Here is a 16,431-nt window from a genome sequence, read left to right on the forward strand (position 1 = left end):
GAGTGGAGGGGGGCTGAGAACACTATAGAGAGTGGAGGGGGCTGAGAACACTATAGAGAGTGGAGGGGGGCAGAGAACACTATAGAGAGTGGAGGGGGGCAGAGAACACTATAGAGAGTGGAGGGGGCTGAGAACACTATAGAGAGTGGAGGGGGGCTGAGAACACTATAGAGAGTGGAGGGGGGCTGAGAACACTATAGAGAGTGGAGGGGGGCTGAGAACACTATAGAGAGTGGAGGGGGCAGAGAACACTATAGAGAGTGGAGGGGGGCAGAGAACACTATAGAGAGTGGAGGGGGGCTGAGAACACTATAGAGAGTGGAGGGGGGCAGAGAACACTATAGAGACTGGAGGGGGCTGAGAACACTATAGAGAGTGGAGGGGGGCTGAGAACACTATAGAGAGTGGAGGGGGGCTGAGAACACTATAGAGACTGGAGGGGGGCAGAGAACACTATAGAGAGTGGAGGGGGGCTGAGAACACTATAGAGAGTGGAGGGGGGCTGAGAACACTATAGAGACTGGAGGGGGGCAGAGAACACTATAGAGACTGGAGGGGGGCTGAGAACACTATAGAGAGTGGAGGGGGCAGAGAACACTATAGAGACTGGAGGGGGGCAGAGAACACTATAGAGAGTGGAGAGGGGCAGAGAACACTATAGAGACTGGAGGGGGGCTGAGAACACTATAGAGAGTGGAGGGGGGCAGAGAACACTATAGAGAGTGGAGGGGGCTGAGAACACTATAGAGACTGGAGGGGGCCAGAGAACACTATAGAGAGTGGAGGGGGGCAGAGAACACTATAGAGACTGGAGGGGGCTGAGAACACTATAGAGACTGGAGGGGGGCAGAGAACACTATAGAGAGTGGAGGGGGGCTGAGAACACTATAGAGAGTGGAGGGGGGCAGAGAACACTATAGAGAGTGGAGGGGGGCTGAGAACACTATGAGAGTATAGGGGGGCAGAGAACACTATAGAGAGTGGAGGGGGGTGAGAACACTATAGAGAGTGGAGGGGGGCAGAGAACACTATAGAGAGTGGAGGGGGGCAGAGAACACTATAAAGAGTGGAGGGGGGCTGAGAACACTATAGAGACTGGAGGGGGGCAGAGAACACTATAGAGAGTGGAGGGGGGCAGAGAACACTATAAAGAGTGGAGGGGGGCAGAGAACACTATAGAGACTGGAGGGGGCTGAGAACACTATAGAGAGTGGAGGGGGGCAGAGAACACTATAGAGACTGGAGGGGGCTGAGAACACTATAGAGAGTGGAGGGGGGCTGAGAACACTATAGAGACTGGAGGGGGGCAGAGAACACTATAGAGAGTGGAGGGGGGCTGAGAACACTATAGAGAGTGGAGGGGGCAGAGAACACTATAAAGAGTGGAGGGGGGCAGAGAACACTATAAAGAGTGGAGGGGGGCTGAGAACACTATAGAGAGTGGAGGGGGGCTGAGAACACTATAGAGACTGGAGGGGGGCAGAGAACACTATAGAGAGTGGAGGGGGGCAGAGAACACTATAGAGAGTGGAGGGGGCTGAGAACACTATAGAGACTGGAGGGGGCCAGAGAACACTATAGAGAGTGGAGGGGGGCAGAGAACACTATAGAGACTGGAGGGGGCTGAGAACACTATAGAGAGTGGAGGGGGGCAGAGAACACTATAGAGAGTGGAGGGGGGCTGAGAACACTATAGAGAGTGGAGGGGGGCAGAGAACACTATAGAGAGTGGAGGGGGGCTGAGAACACTATAGAGAGTGTAGGGGGGCAGAGAACACTATAGAGAGTGGAGGGGGGCTGAGAACACTATAGAGAGTGGAGGGGGCAGAGAACACTATAGAGAGTGGAGGGGGGCAGAGAACACTATAAAGAGTGGAGGGGGGCTGAGAACACTATAGAGACTGGAGGGGGGCAGAGAACACTATAGAGAGTGGAGGGGGGCAGAGAACACTATAAAGAGTGGAGGGGGGCAGAGAACACTATAGAGACTGGAGGGGGGCTGAGAACACTATAGAGAGTGGAGGGGGGCAGAGAACACTATAGAGACTGGAGGGGGCTGAGAACACTATAGAGAGTGGAGGGGGGCTGAGAACACTATAGAGAGTGTAGGGGGGCAGAGAACACTATAGAGAGTGGAGGGGGGCTGAGAACACTATAGAGAGTGGAGGGGGCAGAGAACACTATAGAGAGTGGAGGGGGGCAGAGAACACTATAAAGAGTGGAGGGGGGCTGAGAACACTATAGAGAGTGGAGGGGGCAGAGAACACTATAGAGAGTGGAGGGGGGCAGAGAACACTATAGAGAGTGGAGGGGGGCTGAGAACACTATAGAGAGTGGAGGGGGGCAGAGAACACTATAAAGAGTGGAGGGGGCAGAGAACACTATAGAGACTGGAGGAGGGCTGAGAACACTATAGAGAGTGGAGGGGGGCAGAGAACACTATAGAGACTGGAGGGGGCTGAGAACACTATAGAGAGTGGAGGGGGCTGAGAACACTATAGAGAGTGGAGGGGGGCAGAGAACACTATAGAGAGTGGAGGGGGGCTGATAACACTATAGAGAGTGGAGGGGGGCAGAGAACACTATAGAGAGTGGAGGGGGGCAGAGAACACTATAGAGACTGGAGGGGGGCTGAGAACACTATAGAGAGTGGAGGGGGCAGAGAACACTATAGAGAGTGGAGGGGGGCTGAGATCACTATAGAGAGTGGAGGGGGCTGAGAACACTATAGAGACTGGAGGGTGGCAGAGAACACTATAGAGAGTGGAGGGGGGCAGAGAACACTATAGAGAGTGGAGGGGGGCAGAGAACACTATAGAGAGTGGAGGGGGGCTGAGAACACTATAGAGAGTGGAGGGGGCTGAGAACACTATAGAGAGTGGAGGGGGGCTGAGAACACTATAGAGAGTGGAGGGGGGCTGAGAACACTATAGAGAGTGGAGGGGGGCTGAGAACACTATAGAGAGTGGAGGGGGCTGAGAACACTATAGAGAGTGGAGGGGGGCAGAGAACACTATAGAGAGTGGAGGGGGGCTGATAACACTATAGAGAGTGGAGGGGGGCAGAGAACACTATAGAGAGTGGAGGGGGCTGAGAACACTATAGAGAGTGGAGGGGGGCTGAGAACACTATAGAGAGTGGAGGGGGCAGAGAACACTATAGAGAGTGGAGGGGGGCTGAGATCACTATAGAGAGTGGAGGGGGCTGAGAACACTATAGAGACTGGAGGGGGGCTGAGAACACTATAGAGAGTGGAGGGGGGCAGAGAACACTATAGAGACTGGAGGGGGGCTGAGAACACTATAGAGAGTGGAGGGGGCAGAGAACACTATAGAGAGTGGAGGGGGGCTGAGAACACTATAGAGAGTGGAGGGGGCTGAGAACACTATAGAGAGTGGAGGGGGGCAGAGAACACTATAGAGAGTGGAGGGGGGCAGAGAACACTATAGAGAGTGGAGGGGGGCAGAGAACACTATAGAGAGTGGAGGGGGGCAGAGAACACTATAGAGAGTGGAGGGGGGCTGAGAACACTATAGAGACTGGAGGGCAGAGAACACTATAGAGAGTGGAGGGGGGCTGAGAACACTATAGAGAGTGGAGGGGGGCTGAGAACACTATAGAGAGTGGAGGGGGGCTGAGATCACTATAGAGAGTGGAGGGGGCTGAGAACACTATAGAGACTGGAGGGGGGCTGAGAACACTATAGAGAGTGGAGGGGGGCAGAGAACACTATAGAGACTGGAGGGGGGCTGAGAACACTATAGAGAGTGGAGGGGGCAGAGAACACTATAGAGAGTGGAGGGGGGCTGAGAACACTATAGAGAGTGGAGGGGGCTGAGAACACTATAGAGAGTGGAGGGGGGCAGAGAACACTATAGAGAGTGGAGGGGGGCAGAGAACACTATAGAGAGTGGAGGGGGGCAGAGAACACTATAGAGAGTGGAGGGGGGCAGAGAACACTATAGAGAGTGGAGGGGGGCTGAGAACACTATAGAGACTGGAGGGCAGAGAACACTATAGAGAGTGGAGGGGGGCTGAGAACACTATAGAGAGTGGAGGGGGGCAGAGAACACTATAGAGACTGGAGGGGGGCAGAGAACACTATAGAGAGTGGAGGGGGCAGAGAACACTATAGAGACTGGAGGGGGGCTGAGAACACTATAGAGAGTGGAGGGGGGCAGAGAACACTATAGAGAGTGGAGGGGGGCTGAGAACACTATAGAGAGTGGAGGGGGGCTGAGAACACTATAGAGAGTGGAGGGGGGCAGAGAACACTATAGAGAGTGGAGGGGGGCTGAGAACACTATAGAGAGTGGAGGGGGCAGAGAACACTATAGAGAGTGGAGGGGGGCTGAGAACACTATAGAGAGTGGAGGGGGGCAGAGAACACTGTAGAGAGTGGAGGGGGGCTGAGAACACTATAGAGAGTGGAGGGGGCAGAGAACACTATAGAGAGTGGAGGGGGGCTGAGAACACTATAGAGAGTGGAGGGGGCTGAGAACACTATAGAGAGTGGAGGGGGGCTGAGAACACTATAGAGACTGGAGGGGGGCAGAGAACACTATAGAGAGTGGAGGGGGGCTGAGAACACTATAGAGAGTGGAGGGGGGCTGAGAACACTATAGAGAGTGGAGGGGGGCTGAGAACACTATAGAGACTGGAGGGGGGCAGAGAACACTATAGAGAGTGGAGGGGGGCTGAGAACATGAGATAAACAGTTGGCAAATGTAAATGAGATGTTGATGCTTTGAGTTGACTTTGGAGGAATTATTTAGCAGACGAGCAAACTGAATGTGAGCGTGAGGTACCGTTGGAGGTTGGTGGCAGAGAAGGGCCGTGGGCGGCGTGGGCGTAGGACCGCTGGAGCCGCTGCATGAAGCTGTCTGCGCCGCCCGCTGGGCCCGACGACTGGGAGGCCAGAGAGGACCCTGACGACTGGCAGCGCTGCGGGCACAGCACCTCCTCAACATCCTCACTGTGACCTTGTGATCTTACTGTTTATAAATGTTGTTGAAATGTGTCGCGCCTAAGACTGGGCCAGCTATGACACTAGCGGGTTACCCGGTGATCTCCGGGTCTCTCTGTCTCCTCTTCATCCATACCTCTACCTATCAATCCACCCATCCAGCTATCTTTCTGTCCATCCATCTGTCTGTACGTACATCTTGTTATCTATCTGTTTTTCCCCTGCATCTAACGTTCCATACAGCAATCTATCAATCCATATATCTATCCATCTGTCAATCTCTCCCACCATTTACTCACTTATCCATCTATCTGTTAACCCAAATATCCATCTATCAACCAAATATCCATCTATCCTTCCATATATCCACCAATCTATTCATGCTTCCATGTATCCAACAATCAATCCATCTATCCATTTATCTCTGTCTCTTTCTGTCTGTCTCTGTTTCTCCCTGTTTTCATATTTTCATGGTTGTATCTCTCTGTCTGTCTGTCTGAATCTGTCAGGTATTAAGTCTGTCTGTCTCTGTCTATCTCAGTCTCTTTCTGTCTCCGTCTTTTGTTTTTAAATATGGCTATCTTCTTGAAGTTATTTTGGGATGATTTTGGGACTTAGCGTCCCCGCGGCCCGGTCCTCGACCAGGCCTCCTTTTTGTTACACACCCCTCAGGAAGCAGCCCATAGCAGCTGTCTAACTCCCAGGTACCTATTTACTGCTAGGTAACAGGGGTATCAGAGTGAAAAAGACATTTTGCCCCTTTGTCTCTGCCTCCACCGGGGATCGAATCCGAAACCTCAGGACTACGAATCCGAAGCGCCGTCCACCCAGCTGTCAGGCGCCTAGAGAGTTAGAGTTCATAAGGACTATCAAATGACGTACTTGGTGAAACTGCAAGCAAGAGCTGTTATCCTACCTCAGCTCATCTGAAGCCTGCTCTTAAAACTCATTTAATTCAAGAAAATGCACATAAGGAACTATCATATAAGGAATCTGGTGAAACTGCTGGCAAGAGCTGTAATCCTACCCCCAGCTCAGTTGGAACCGACTCCTAGAGGCCCATTTATTTCAAGAGCCTGTTATATGCATCAGTAGGTATAGCCTTTATTCATTAACAACATTAGGTAACAATCATTCAGTACAAGATGAGCCTGTATCCAGCTGTGTGCCAGAGCCTTCATGTGATCAGTTGACCTCATCTCCTGTTGAGCGAACAAGTTTCAGATGCGAGTCAGTCTAGGAGTGAATGGTCGCTGATGGAGTGATGTTCTTGAGAAAGGCACCTCCAGCATGAGACTGTTGAAGGTTGAGAGGCTAGTGTTACGAGTGGGAACTACTGGTACTCCACGGAGTTGGGCCAAGTGCGGAAATTTGAGGATGTTGGCCTTGTATATAACAATAAGACTAACAACGTCACGACGATGTTGCAGGCTCTGATGTTCAGACCGTTCCCACCAGACTTGGTCAAGACTGGAGATGAGCCTTTTTGTCCGTCTCTCCACTTTGTCCAACAGTCTGATGAATGATGGGGGGGGGGGGGGGGGAGGCGATCCAGGAAAGGGGTGCATACTCTAGATGAGACCGAACTTGTGCTTCATATAAGGTTTTGCAGCTCTTGCTGTCAAGGTGTGAGATGCGCCGTAGAGCTGTAAAGTTCCTGGCTGCCTTTTGAGCTAGGTTAAGCACGTGGCTCTTCATTATCATTGAAGAGTCGAACTTCACTCCCATTGATGTTAATATTATATGAGAACTCGTGAACTCTAGGGTTTTGCCACCCATTTGCAATCCTGTACGATTCGCCATGTGCAGTTTAGTCATCATCATCGCTTGTGTCTTCTCAGCCACAAATGTGACCTGCCATCTCCTACCCCAGGTAGAAATCGCTGAAAAATTGATGACTGGTGATTCTTGCAGAGGTTGGCATTTCTTTCTTTCTGTATGTGAAGGTTAGAGTGCAGTCATCAGCATATGGTTGAGCTTCAGGAACAAGATGAAATAGATCGTTGAAATAAACATTCCATATCAGATGGCCAAGCACACTACCCTGTGGAACGCTGGCACCAATTTAGTGGCTATCGGATTCTGCTCCATTGAGGACTACCCTTAGAGTCCGTTCTTGAAAGTAGTCTTTTAATAACACTAAGATGTAGCCTGAGATGCCTAGTGTTTGAAACTTCACTGCTAATCCAGAGTGCTAGACCCGATCAAAGGCTCCTGCTCTATCTAGAGCAACAACACAGCTGATCTTGGACTCATCCAGTGACTGATGCCATTTAGTGGAGACATTTAGCAAGAGATCAGCACCAGCTCGGCCTTTTCTAAAACCATACTGTACATCATATATTAACCGACGATGATAACAAATTTATATCATTTGCTGAGCAATTAATGATTCTAGGATCTTGCCAGTAATGGAAAGCAGTGACACAGGTCTGTAGTTACCAACTACTGAGCGGCTCTTCTTTTTGTGCACTGGAACAACGTCTGCCTTCTTCCATAAGGAGGGCCAAATTCCTTGAACTAGGCACAGTTGGAAGAGGCGCGTGAGAGGTGGAGCCAACAGGTCAGCGCAGCAGCGTAGTAGTCTTGGACTGACCTTATCTGGCCCCACAGCTTTGCTTGTGTCTAGTGTGTTAAGGAGATGGAGAACTTCACCCTGCTGTTTAACCACTTCAGTCATCATCGGAGGCCTGACGGTTGAGTCGACAGCGCTCGGTATTCATAGTCCTAAGGTTCTAGGTTTGATCCCCGGCGGAGGCGGAAATAAATAGGCAGAGTTTCTTACACCTTGTTTTTCTTGTTCACCTAGCAGTAAATAGGAACCTAGGAGTTAGATAGCTGCTATGGGCTGCTTCTTGGAGATGTGTAACAAAAACAAGGCCTGGTCGAGGAACGGGCCGCGGGGACGCTAAGCCCCGAAATCATCTCAAGATAACCTCAAGATCCTAGACACAATGCATGGAGGAAGATGTGGAGGCTGGCATTCAGGATCAGGGACCTGCATCTTGGCAGCAAAGTGGTTTGCCAGTAGATCAGCCTTCTCTTGATTACTGGTTGCCACAGTACCATCTTCTCTCTTCAGAGGTGGGATTGTGTCCTCAGATGAGTATCCCTGTCGATCCTTCACCAGGGACCACCAGACTTTGGATCCAACCCTTCCAGATGCAAGTTTTCTTCGAGCGCGACACCTCGAAACAAGGTAGAGGTAGACAGGGTTTTAACAATAGGGACGGGTCCAGAAACGACTGGAGATCCTCCTCCAGACTGGAGACTGGAGAAATGGAGGTAACAGACTGTAGCAGAACAGGGCGGTAACAGCAACTACCACCCCCCCCCCCCCTCGAGGAACAACGACTACCATGGGTATTATTGAGGTAACAACAACAATAAAATACCAACTACAGGGGTAACAATAATAGAGGCACTAACAACAACAACTATAGGGGTAAGAATAACAACTACAACAACAGAGGGTAATAATAATAACACCTATTGGGGTATTATAATAACACCTTTATGGGTAATGATAATAAGGGAGGGAACAATGACAATTTTTTCAAAACAACAGGAACGGGGTGGATCCAGAAGACACCAAGAAGACGGGACCCCGGGAGCTGAGGAACAGCAGCAGCAAGACAACCCCGACAAAGACAGAGAGTGTGGCAGAGAAGGATCGGATGCAACGGGAGACCAGACAGATGGAGGGACGACTAAGACAGACGTTCGTCTCCGAGGTATCTGTCACAGAAAACGAACGGACCCTACTAGAGAAGGGACTTACATTTTCAGTAGGCCCGCCGACAGGAAGATACGACACGAGACAATAGAGGACCTCTGCATAAACCTGGAGAATCGTATCAACCAGGTTTAGAGCAAACTCCAGCAAACGAAGGTAAGTGACAACAGGCACCAAAAACTAAAAGATATATCTCTTACAGATACCTGCACCCAGGGAGACTAGAACAACAATCAGCAACCTGGTGGGGTTAAGAGAAGTCATACAGCAGACGAAAACAGACCTCGAAAGGGGGACGGACACTAGGAGTTTCTGAAACCTTCCGAAAAAGGAGAGAGAAGCCTTACCCGGACTCAAGCTGCGGACGGATATCGTCATCAAACCAGCGGACAAGGGAGGAGCAGTAGTGTGAGGAATAAACAAAAGTACATCTGTGAAATGGAACGTCACCTAGCAGATGTAATCTCGTGCCACAACATTGAAAACCAGGGAGTTGCACAGAGGAATGCTCAAACTCGGAGTCGGCAGATAATGCTCAAACTGTTTGAGAATTTTTACGAGGGTAAGAGAGGAGGCTTCATACAAGGCAGGTCAAGAGGCTTTTACATAGCCTTTAAATCAGTGATCCCCCATCTGTATCTCCTACTGAAGATACATAAACTCCTAAACGCCAACACCGAGACATGTCACGACTGACCGGTTCTGAGTGGCTGCCAGGCACCTACGAGACCAGTAGATGGATTAACACAGCACTCCTGAACCCCCTGTTACGCTTCCTCCCGGAAACACTGAAAGACACAACTGACTTCTTAAATAAGTTACAGGAAATTAGAGCCCCGATGCCAGGAGGCACTCAGCTGTTCTCGATGGTTGTGGTATCTCTCTACCCAAGCATACCACAGAGGGAAGCAGTAAGGATAGTAGCAGTGTTCTTCAACGTGAACAAACACAAGATAACAACAAAACTGAAGGAAGCAGGAATATGGAGGTCACCCTGGAGGGACTTGGTAGAGAAAGCGATCATTAAATGTCGTGAGGGACACGCTTCTCCAATTTGAAGGCTGGGCATATAGACAGATTAATGGTACGACGATTGGCGCATCCAGTAGCGTAGCCATTGCCGAAATCTTCATGCATGTTACCTTCCAGAAACTGAAAACCCGTAGACAAGATGATCCATTAATCAACTACATATTTATTTATGATATCTTTGGGATAATGACGGCGGGAGACCAGACCTTGCAGGCTTTCTTCACATGGGTGAATACAGTTCACACCGCTCTGAACTTTATGCTAGAGCAAAACGACTCGACAATTAATTTTCTGGATACTAAAGTCTACACAGATCGGACTAGTAGGTGCCTTCAGACGAAGGCATACTACAAACCAACAAATCTACATACCTACCTAAGGTTTGACTCGAGTCACCCTCGAGCACTCAAGAAATCTTCCATACTCGCTTGCCCTACGCTTAAAGAAGATAAATAGCACAGAAGAAACACTTGATCCCCCAGTTAAAAAACCTGTGGGACATGTTCAGTGACAGGGAACACCCAAAAGAAATTTTGCTCACAGCCCAAGTGAAACTGCCAGGGAAGACAAGAATCCAACTCCTGGAACCACCAAGGCCGAGGACTGAGGACAAGAGGTAGATTCTTCCCACCCTGTTTTTTTTTTCTAGGCCAAGTGAAACAATTCAAGGAGAAGATGTCGGTAGTCTGGCTTTGGTTAAGAGAGCCCTACGAGGAACACCCTCGTGGCCAGAATTTCCTAAGGATCCACCCAGGATCGCAAGGAAAAGAGGTAAATCCTTGAGAGACCATCTAGTGAGGGCGGGCCACCGCTCGTTGGCCTAGCCAAGGTGAACCTGAAAATAAGTGGAGGTATAGATGCAACCAAGCTAACTTAACCTAACACTGGAGAGCAACGTCCTCCTCCTGTAGTTTTAGAATGTCCGAGGAGTAGTTCGAAGAGCCCTCTATAACACACATTCATATACCCTCTACACTAGTGACCACAACACCCACACACACTCTACTGTACACTAGTGACCACAACAACCACACACACTCTACTGTACACTAGTGACCACAACAACCACACACACTCTACTGTACACTAGTGACCACAACACCCACACACACTCTACTGTACAGTAGTGACCACAACACCCACACACACTCTACTGTACACTAGTGACCACAACAACCACACACACTCTACTGTACACTAGTGACCACAACACCCACACACACTCTACTGTACACTAGTGACCACAACACCCACACACACTCTACTGTACACTAGTGACCACAACACCCACACACACTCTACTGTACACTAGTGACCACAACACCCACACACACTCTACTGTACACTAGTGACCACAACACCCACACACACTCTACTGTACACTAGTGACCACAACACCCACACACACTCTACTGTACACTAGTCACTACAACAACCACACACACTCTACTGTACACTAGTGACCACAACACCCACACACACTCTACTGCACACTAGTGACCACAACAACCACACACACTCTACTGTACACTAGTGACCACAACAACCACACACTACTGTATTCTTTTTGTTAGTAGCAAGTTACGAATGTGACTCGGCATTTAACTCGTCTTAAATGTGACTCATCTTAGACCAAACTTACCGTGGGGATGAGTAAGATGTGAGTGTGAGGTGACTCACCTGGTACAGAGTGTGAGTGGCGGCGTAGTTATTGGTCCTGCGCAGTGCTGCGGTCACCTCCCCGCGCACCACAGACCTCCTGCGGCGGTAACAGCCGTCATTCTCCTCTCTGCCACAACAATACTTCACTCAAAGAGTGATTCTTAATATTAAAATGCAATTACCCTTTTGATTCGCAGCAGATAAAGATCACATTATGATCGGAAACGTTTTGAAAATGTTCAAAATATATTTAAGCATAATTTTGCATAAATGTTGCCCCAAACACGGGGTCAAAGGTCATGAACCTTTGATAGATACCCAGAGAAAAAAAGTTCGCTAGGTATCAGACACCTAGCGGACCTTCACGAAGTTTTACAGCTTAATCTGTCATGAGGTGCAGTGTAGACCACTGTGTCATGAGGTGCAATGTAGACCACTGTGTCATGAGGTGCAGTGTAGACCACTGTGTCATGAGGTGCAGTGTAGACCACTGTGTCATGAGGTGCAATGTAGACCACTGTGTCATGAGGTGCAGTGTAGACCACTGTGTCATGAGGTGCAGTGTAGACCACTGTGTCATGAGGTGCAATGTAGACCACTGTGTCATGAGGTGCAGTGTAGACCACTGTGTCATGAGGTGTAGTGTAGACCACTGTGTCATGAGGTGCAGTGTAGACCACTGTGTCATGAGGTGCAGTGTAGACCACTGTGTCATGAGGTGCAATGTAGACCACTGTGTCATGAGGTGCAGTGTAGACCACTGTGTCATGAGGTGCAGTGTAGACCACTGTGTCATGAGGTGTAGTGTAGACCACTGTGTCATGAGGTACAGTGTAGACTACTGTGTCATGAGGTGCAGTGTAGACCACTGTGTCATGAGGCGGAGTGTAGACTACTGTGTCATGAGGTGTAGTGTAGACCACTGTGTCATGAGGTACAGTGTAGACCACTGTGTCATGAGGTGCAGTGTAGACCACTGTGTCATGAGGTGCAGTGTAGACCACTGTGTCATGAGGTGTAGTGTAGACCACTGTGTCATGAGGTACAGTGTAGACCACTGTGTCATGAGGCGGAGTGTAGACTACTGTGTCATGAGGTGTAGTGTAGACCACTGTGTCATGAGGTGTAGTGTAGACCACTGTGTCATGAGGTACAGTGTTATACTCAAATTCTGTCAGTTGAAATGTAACCAATCACAGGCAAGTAGGCCTCTGACGTCATGCCAGACAGAGGAGCATCAGGCATGCTCCCAGCAGCCTCAGTTATCCTCTCAGACTCAGAGTAGAAGGACCTCGGCTAGGCAGATATTTACCTTGCTATCTCAGTCAATAAATCCATCGATATTCGTTCCCAAGGAGCTTTAGTTGCTGGGTACACCTGAATTGGATTAGGTCCTGAAACATGTCCCTTGTGCTGTAAACAAGTTAAACATCTGTCAACATAATGAGCAATCTCCTTAGCCATTTTTGGCCAAAAATATTTCAATCGACCTTGTTGGAGTGTACAATCCTTTCCTGGATGTGCACTTGCAGGAGCATCATGGATAATTTTTAACACAGTTGGTACCAAGACAGCTGGAACAACTAACTGACAACATTTCCTCGGGGCTGTCCCTAGCTTTACTACTCTACACAGTAAATTGTCCAACATAACTAGTTCTTTCAATGGTACTGGCGGTTTATGAATCGGGCGAGTGTCTTGCTTAGTCAAAAATTTAATGACGGGTGCCCATATGGGGTCTTGTCTTTGTTCCGTTTCTACTACTGTAGCATCTAATACTCTAATACTCGCCTGGCAGCTTCCATCTCTGTAGTCAGTGGTTCCACGGCTACTGACACTGTGCTACACCCTCATTCTCTCACCAGAATAAGAGTTAAGGTTCAGGGAGTGCCTGAGTTGTCGGATGTGATTGCGGAAAGTGAAACATGTAAAGTGAATGGTACATTTGTTGAACCCTCCTGGCACACAGTGCAGGATGGTACTGTCACACTTTTTATCGCAAACACAAGTAATGCCGATATCCATCTCCAGTCTGGTACCCATGTTGTAGATTTTGCCCATTACTCGTTACCGGTGCGAGTTGTGGATGATGTCTCCATGGATCATACTGTTTGTACACTCACACCAGGAGAACAGGGATCTCAGCCAGAGGTGCAAGCGCAACACCTCAGTCCTACTGATTTTCCTGACTCTGTGGCTCAGCTTTTGAAAATTTTGAACAAGAATAGAGCTGTTGTTGCTCTACCAGGAGAAAAATTAGGTCTCACTCCTCTCATTACACAAAAAATTCCCCTTGAACAAGGAACTACGCCTATTTATGTACCAGCTTACCGTCTTCCCCATTGTCAGAGAGCAGAAGCAGATAGACTTGTAGAGGAAATGTTACAGAGTGATGTAATTGAATCGAGTAATTCGCCATGGAACGCTCCATTGATTCTTGTACCAAAGCGAGATGGGACTTGGAGACCTGTAATCGATTATCGCAAGCTTAACAGAGTAACAATACCTGATCGTTTCCCACTTCCAGTTCTCAATGATCTGTTGCAAAGTATTGGTCGAAACAAAGTATTCTCAACGTTAGATTTGTTGCAGGGATTCTGGCAAATCCCCCTTGATGAGGAAAGTAAACAATTGACAGCCTTTAGTACTCCCAATGGTCATTTTCATTTCAAAAGAATGCCGTTTGGTTTGCGTAGTAGTCCAATAACCTTTTCACGGCTCATGACAAATCTATTTCGTAGATTGATAGGAAGTACACTTCTAGTTTACCTTGATGATCTCATAATCATGTCGCAAGATGTTCAGACTCATTTCCAGAACCTTGAGAAAGTACTTGCAAAGCTCGCTGAAGCTAATTTAAAAATAAAGCTTGCAAAATGTTCATTTATAAAGCAAAAGATTAATTTCCTAGGTCATACAGTTACACCTTCAGGTATTACATTGAATGAATAAAAAATTATTGCTGCCCGTGATTTTCCAACACCTCGTACCACAGAAGCCGTAAGACAGTTCACAGGTCTTGTAGGATTTTATCGTTCATTTATTGCTGGATTCTCTATTATAGCCGCTCTGCTTTACAAGTTGCAAAGAAAAGATGAACCCTTTGTTTGGGGAGAGGCCCAGGATCAGTCATTCAAAAAACTCAAAGCAGCCTTGATTTCGTCACCTGTCCTTAGGTACCCAGATTTTTCTAAACCTTTTACGTTGGTTACAGATGCTAGTGACATAGGTCTAGGTGCTGCATTACTTCAAACAGAAGGTCACAGAGATCACGCAATAGCTTATGCTAGCCGCACATTATCCAAAGAAGAGAAAAATTATAGTGCAACAGAACGAGAAGCCTTGGCAGTTGTCTGGGCACTTAAACATTTCAAGGATACAATTTATAATTACCCAGTTCATGTTCTTACAGATCACCAACCATTAATTCCCTTGTTCAAAAATAAGAATACAGTTCGAAAGTTTGCTAGATATTTGCTCACAATTCAAGAATTCAATCCCACATTTGGATATATTCCAGGAAAGCAAAATGTTGTAGCCGATGCGTTTTCTCGACACGTAGCTGCGATTCAGTTAAATTACCCAGTATTAGATGCTACAGTAGTAGAAACGGAACAAAGACAAGACCCCATATGGGCACCCGTCATTAAATTTTTGACTAAGCAAGACACTCGCCCGATTCATAAACCGCCAGTACCATTGAAAGAACTAGTTATGTTGGACAATTTACTGTGTAGAGTAGTAAAGCTAGGGACAGCCCCGAGGAAATGTTGTCAGTTAGTTGTTCCAGCTGTCTTGGTACCAACTGTGCTAAAAATTATCCATGATGCTCCTGCAAGTGCACATCCAGGAAAGGATTGTACACTCCAACAAGGTCGATTGAAATATTTTTGGCCAAAAATGGCTAAGGAGATTGCTCATTATGTTGACAGATGTTTAACTTGTTTACAGCACAAGGGACATGTTTCAGGACCTAATCCAATTCAGGTGTACCCAGCAACTAATGTGGGAACCGACCTGTGAGATTTATATTTATTTAATTTATATACTTCGATAGCAATTTGTATAATGATAAGTGGACTGTATTTCTGCAATAATCTCATAATCTCACAAATCGATCCTCTACACATTAGGGGGGTTTATATTTATATGTATGCAGCCAATCAAACTACAGTAACTACATACATTGAAGAGGTTCCTTATCTTATAGTACAGCAGGTTAGTCCACCAGGTATAACTAGAGTGTAGACACCAAATTATCCACTTTGAGGTAGCTTCTATCACCCAGTAACTGGTGCACATAATCTTGCATCCTCGTCTTGACCTGTCAAAAGTGCGCTAGCTGTGAAGCCAGAATCCTATATATGACAAGCTATATCAGAGAAAACACTATACAGTACATGGAACATTAAAGACCTGGCTTAATTACCTTTAGTATGAGGCGATTTCGCGTTCTAACCGGCTAACCCTATATCCTGACATTAATGGCCATAAATGAATGATAAACGGGTTTCGGATAGACACTTAACTTGTATTTGTAGACAGCGTGTTGACAATGGTACACCTTTGGGTTCCATAACACTACGTCCAAGTAAATTTAACAGGAGCCGAATTTGCTCCCGTGTGAGCCTCTGGTCTCAATAAACAATGTCTGCCCTCCTCCTCACTCTGACGCCTGGCTTACATTGTCCACATTTCAGAAAGTGATAGAAGGGTCACATTTACTCTACTTTAATATTGATAATTAAGTTAATTTATATAAGATGTTTTTATGATGGTAAAGTCCAAAGACTAATGTATTTAAGAATAATTCCCACCATAATAGGTGGTGAATTATAATAGTATGTGGTGATGATATCCCGTTTTCTATAGACGGTAATTCCACTACAAGTTACGTTTTCTATGGGTAACTTGTTGGTAATACAGTTATTATCTGTATGATTATTAAATGGTGTCGGATTTTCCGACATAATTCCCCAGGGGGCTGCTCACGGGTCGAAGTCCTATTTAGAACAGACGAACACCGATACTCCTC

General features: G+C 47.6%; 1 protein-coding gene across 1 annotated transcript in view; it reads right to left on the minus strand.

Annotated features, from left to right (window-relative positions):
* LOC138366947 (uncharacterized) overlaps positions 1-16,431 on the minus strand; it is an 85,471-nt gene that overhangs the window by 10,170 nt on the left and 58,870 nt on the right. The window contains exons 2-3 of the mRNA XM_069328281.1: positions 11,415-11,493; positions 4,809-4,944 (exon numbers count right to left, since the gene is read on the minus strand). Coding sequence (XP_069184382.1) covers positions 4,809-4,944; positions 11,415-11,493 — 215 coding nt within the window. The remainder of the gene's footprint in view (positions 1-4,808; positions 4,945-11,414; positions 11,494-16,431) is intronic.

The sequence above is a fragment of the Procambarus clarkii genome, chromosome 2 (genome assembly GCF_040958095.1).
Source record: "Procambarus clarkii isolate CNS0578487 chromosome 2, FALCON_Pclarkii_2.0, whole genome shotgun sequence".
Taxonomy (NCBI): Eukaryota; Metazoa; Arthropoda; class Malacostraca; order Decapoda; family Cambaridae; genus Procambarus; species Procambarus clarkii.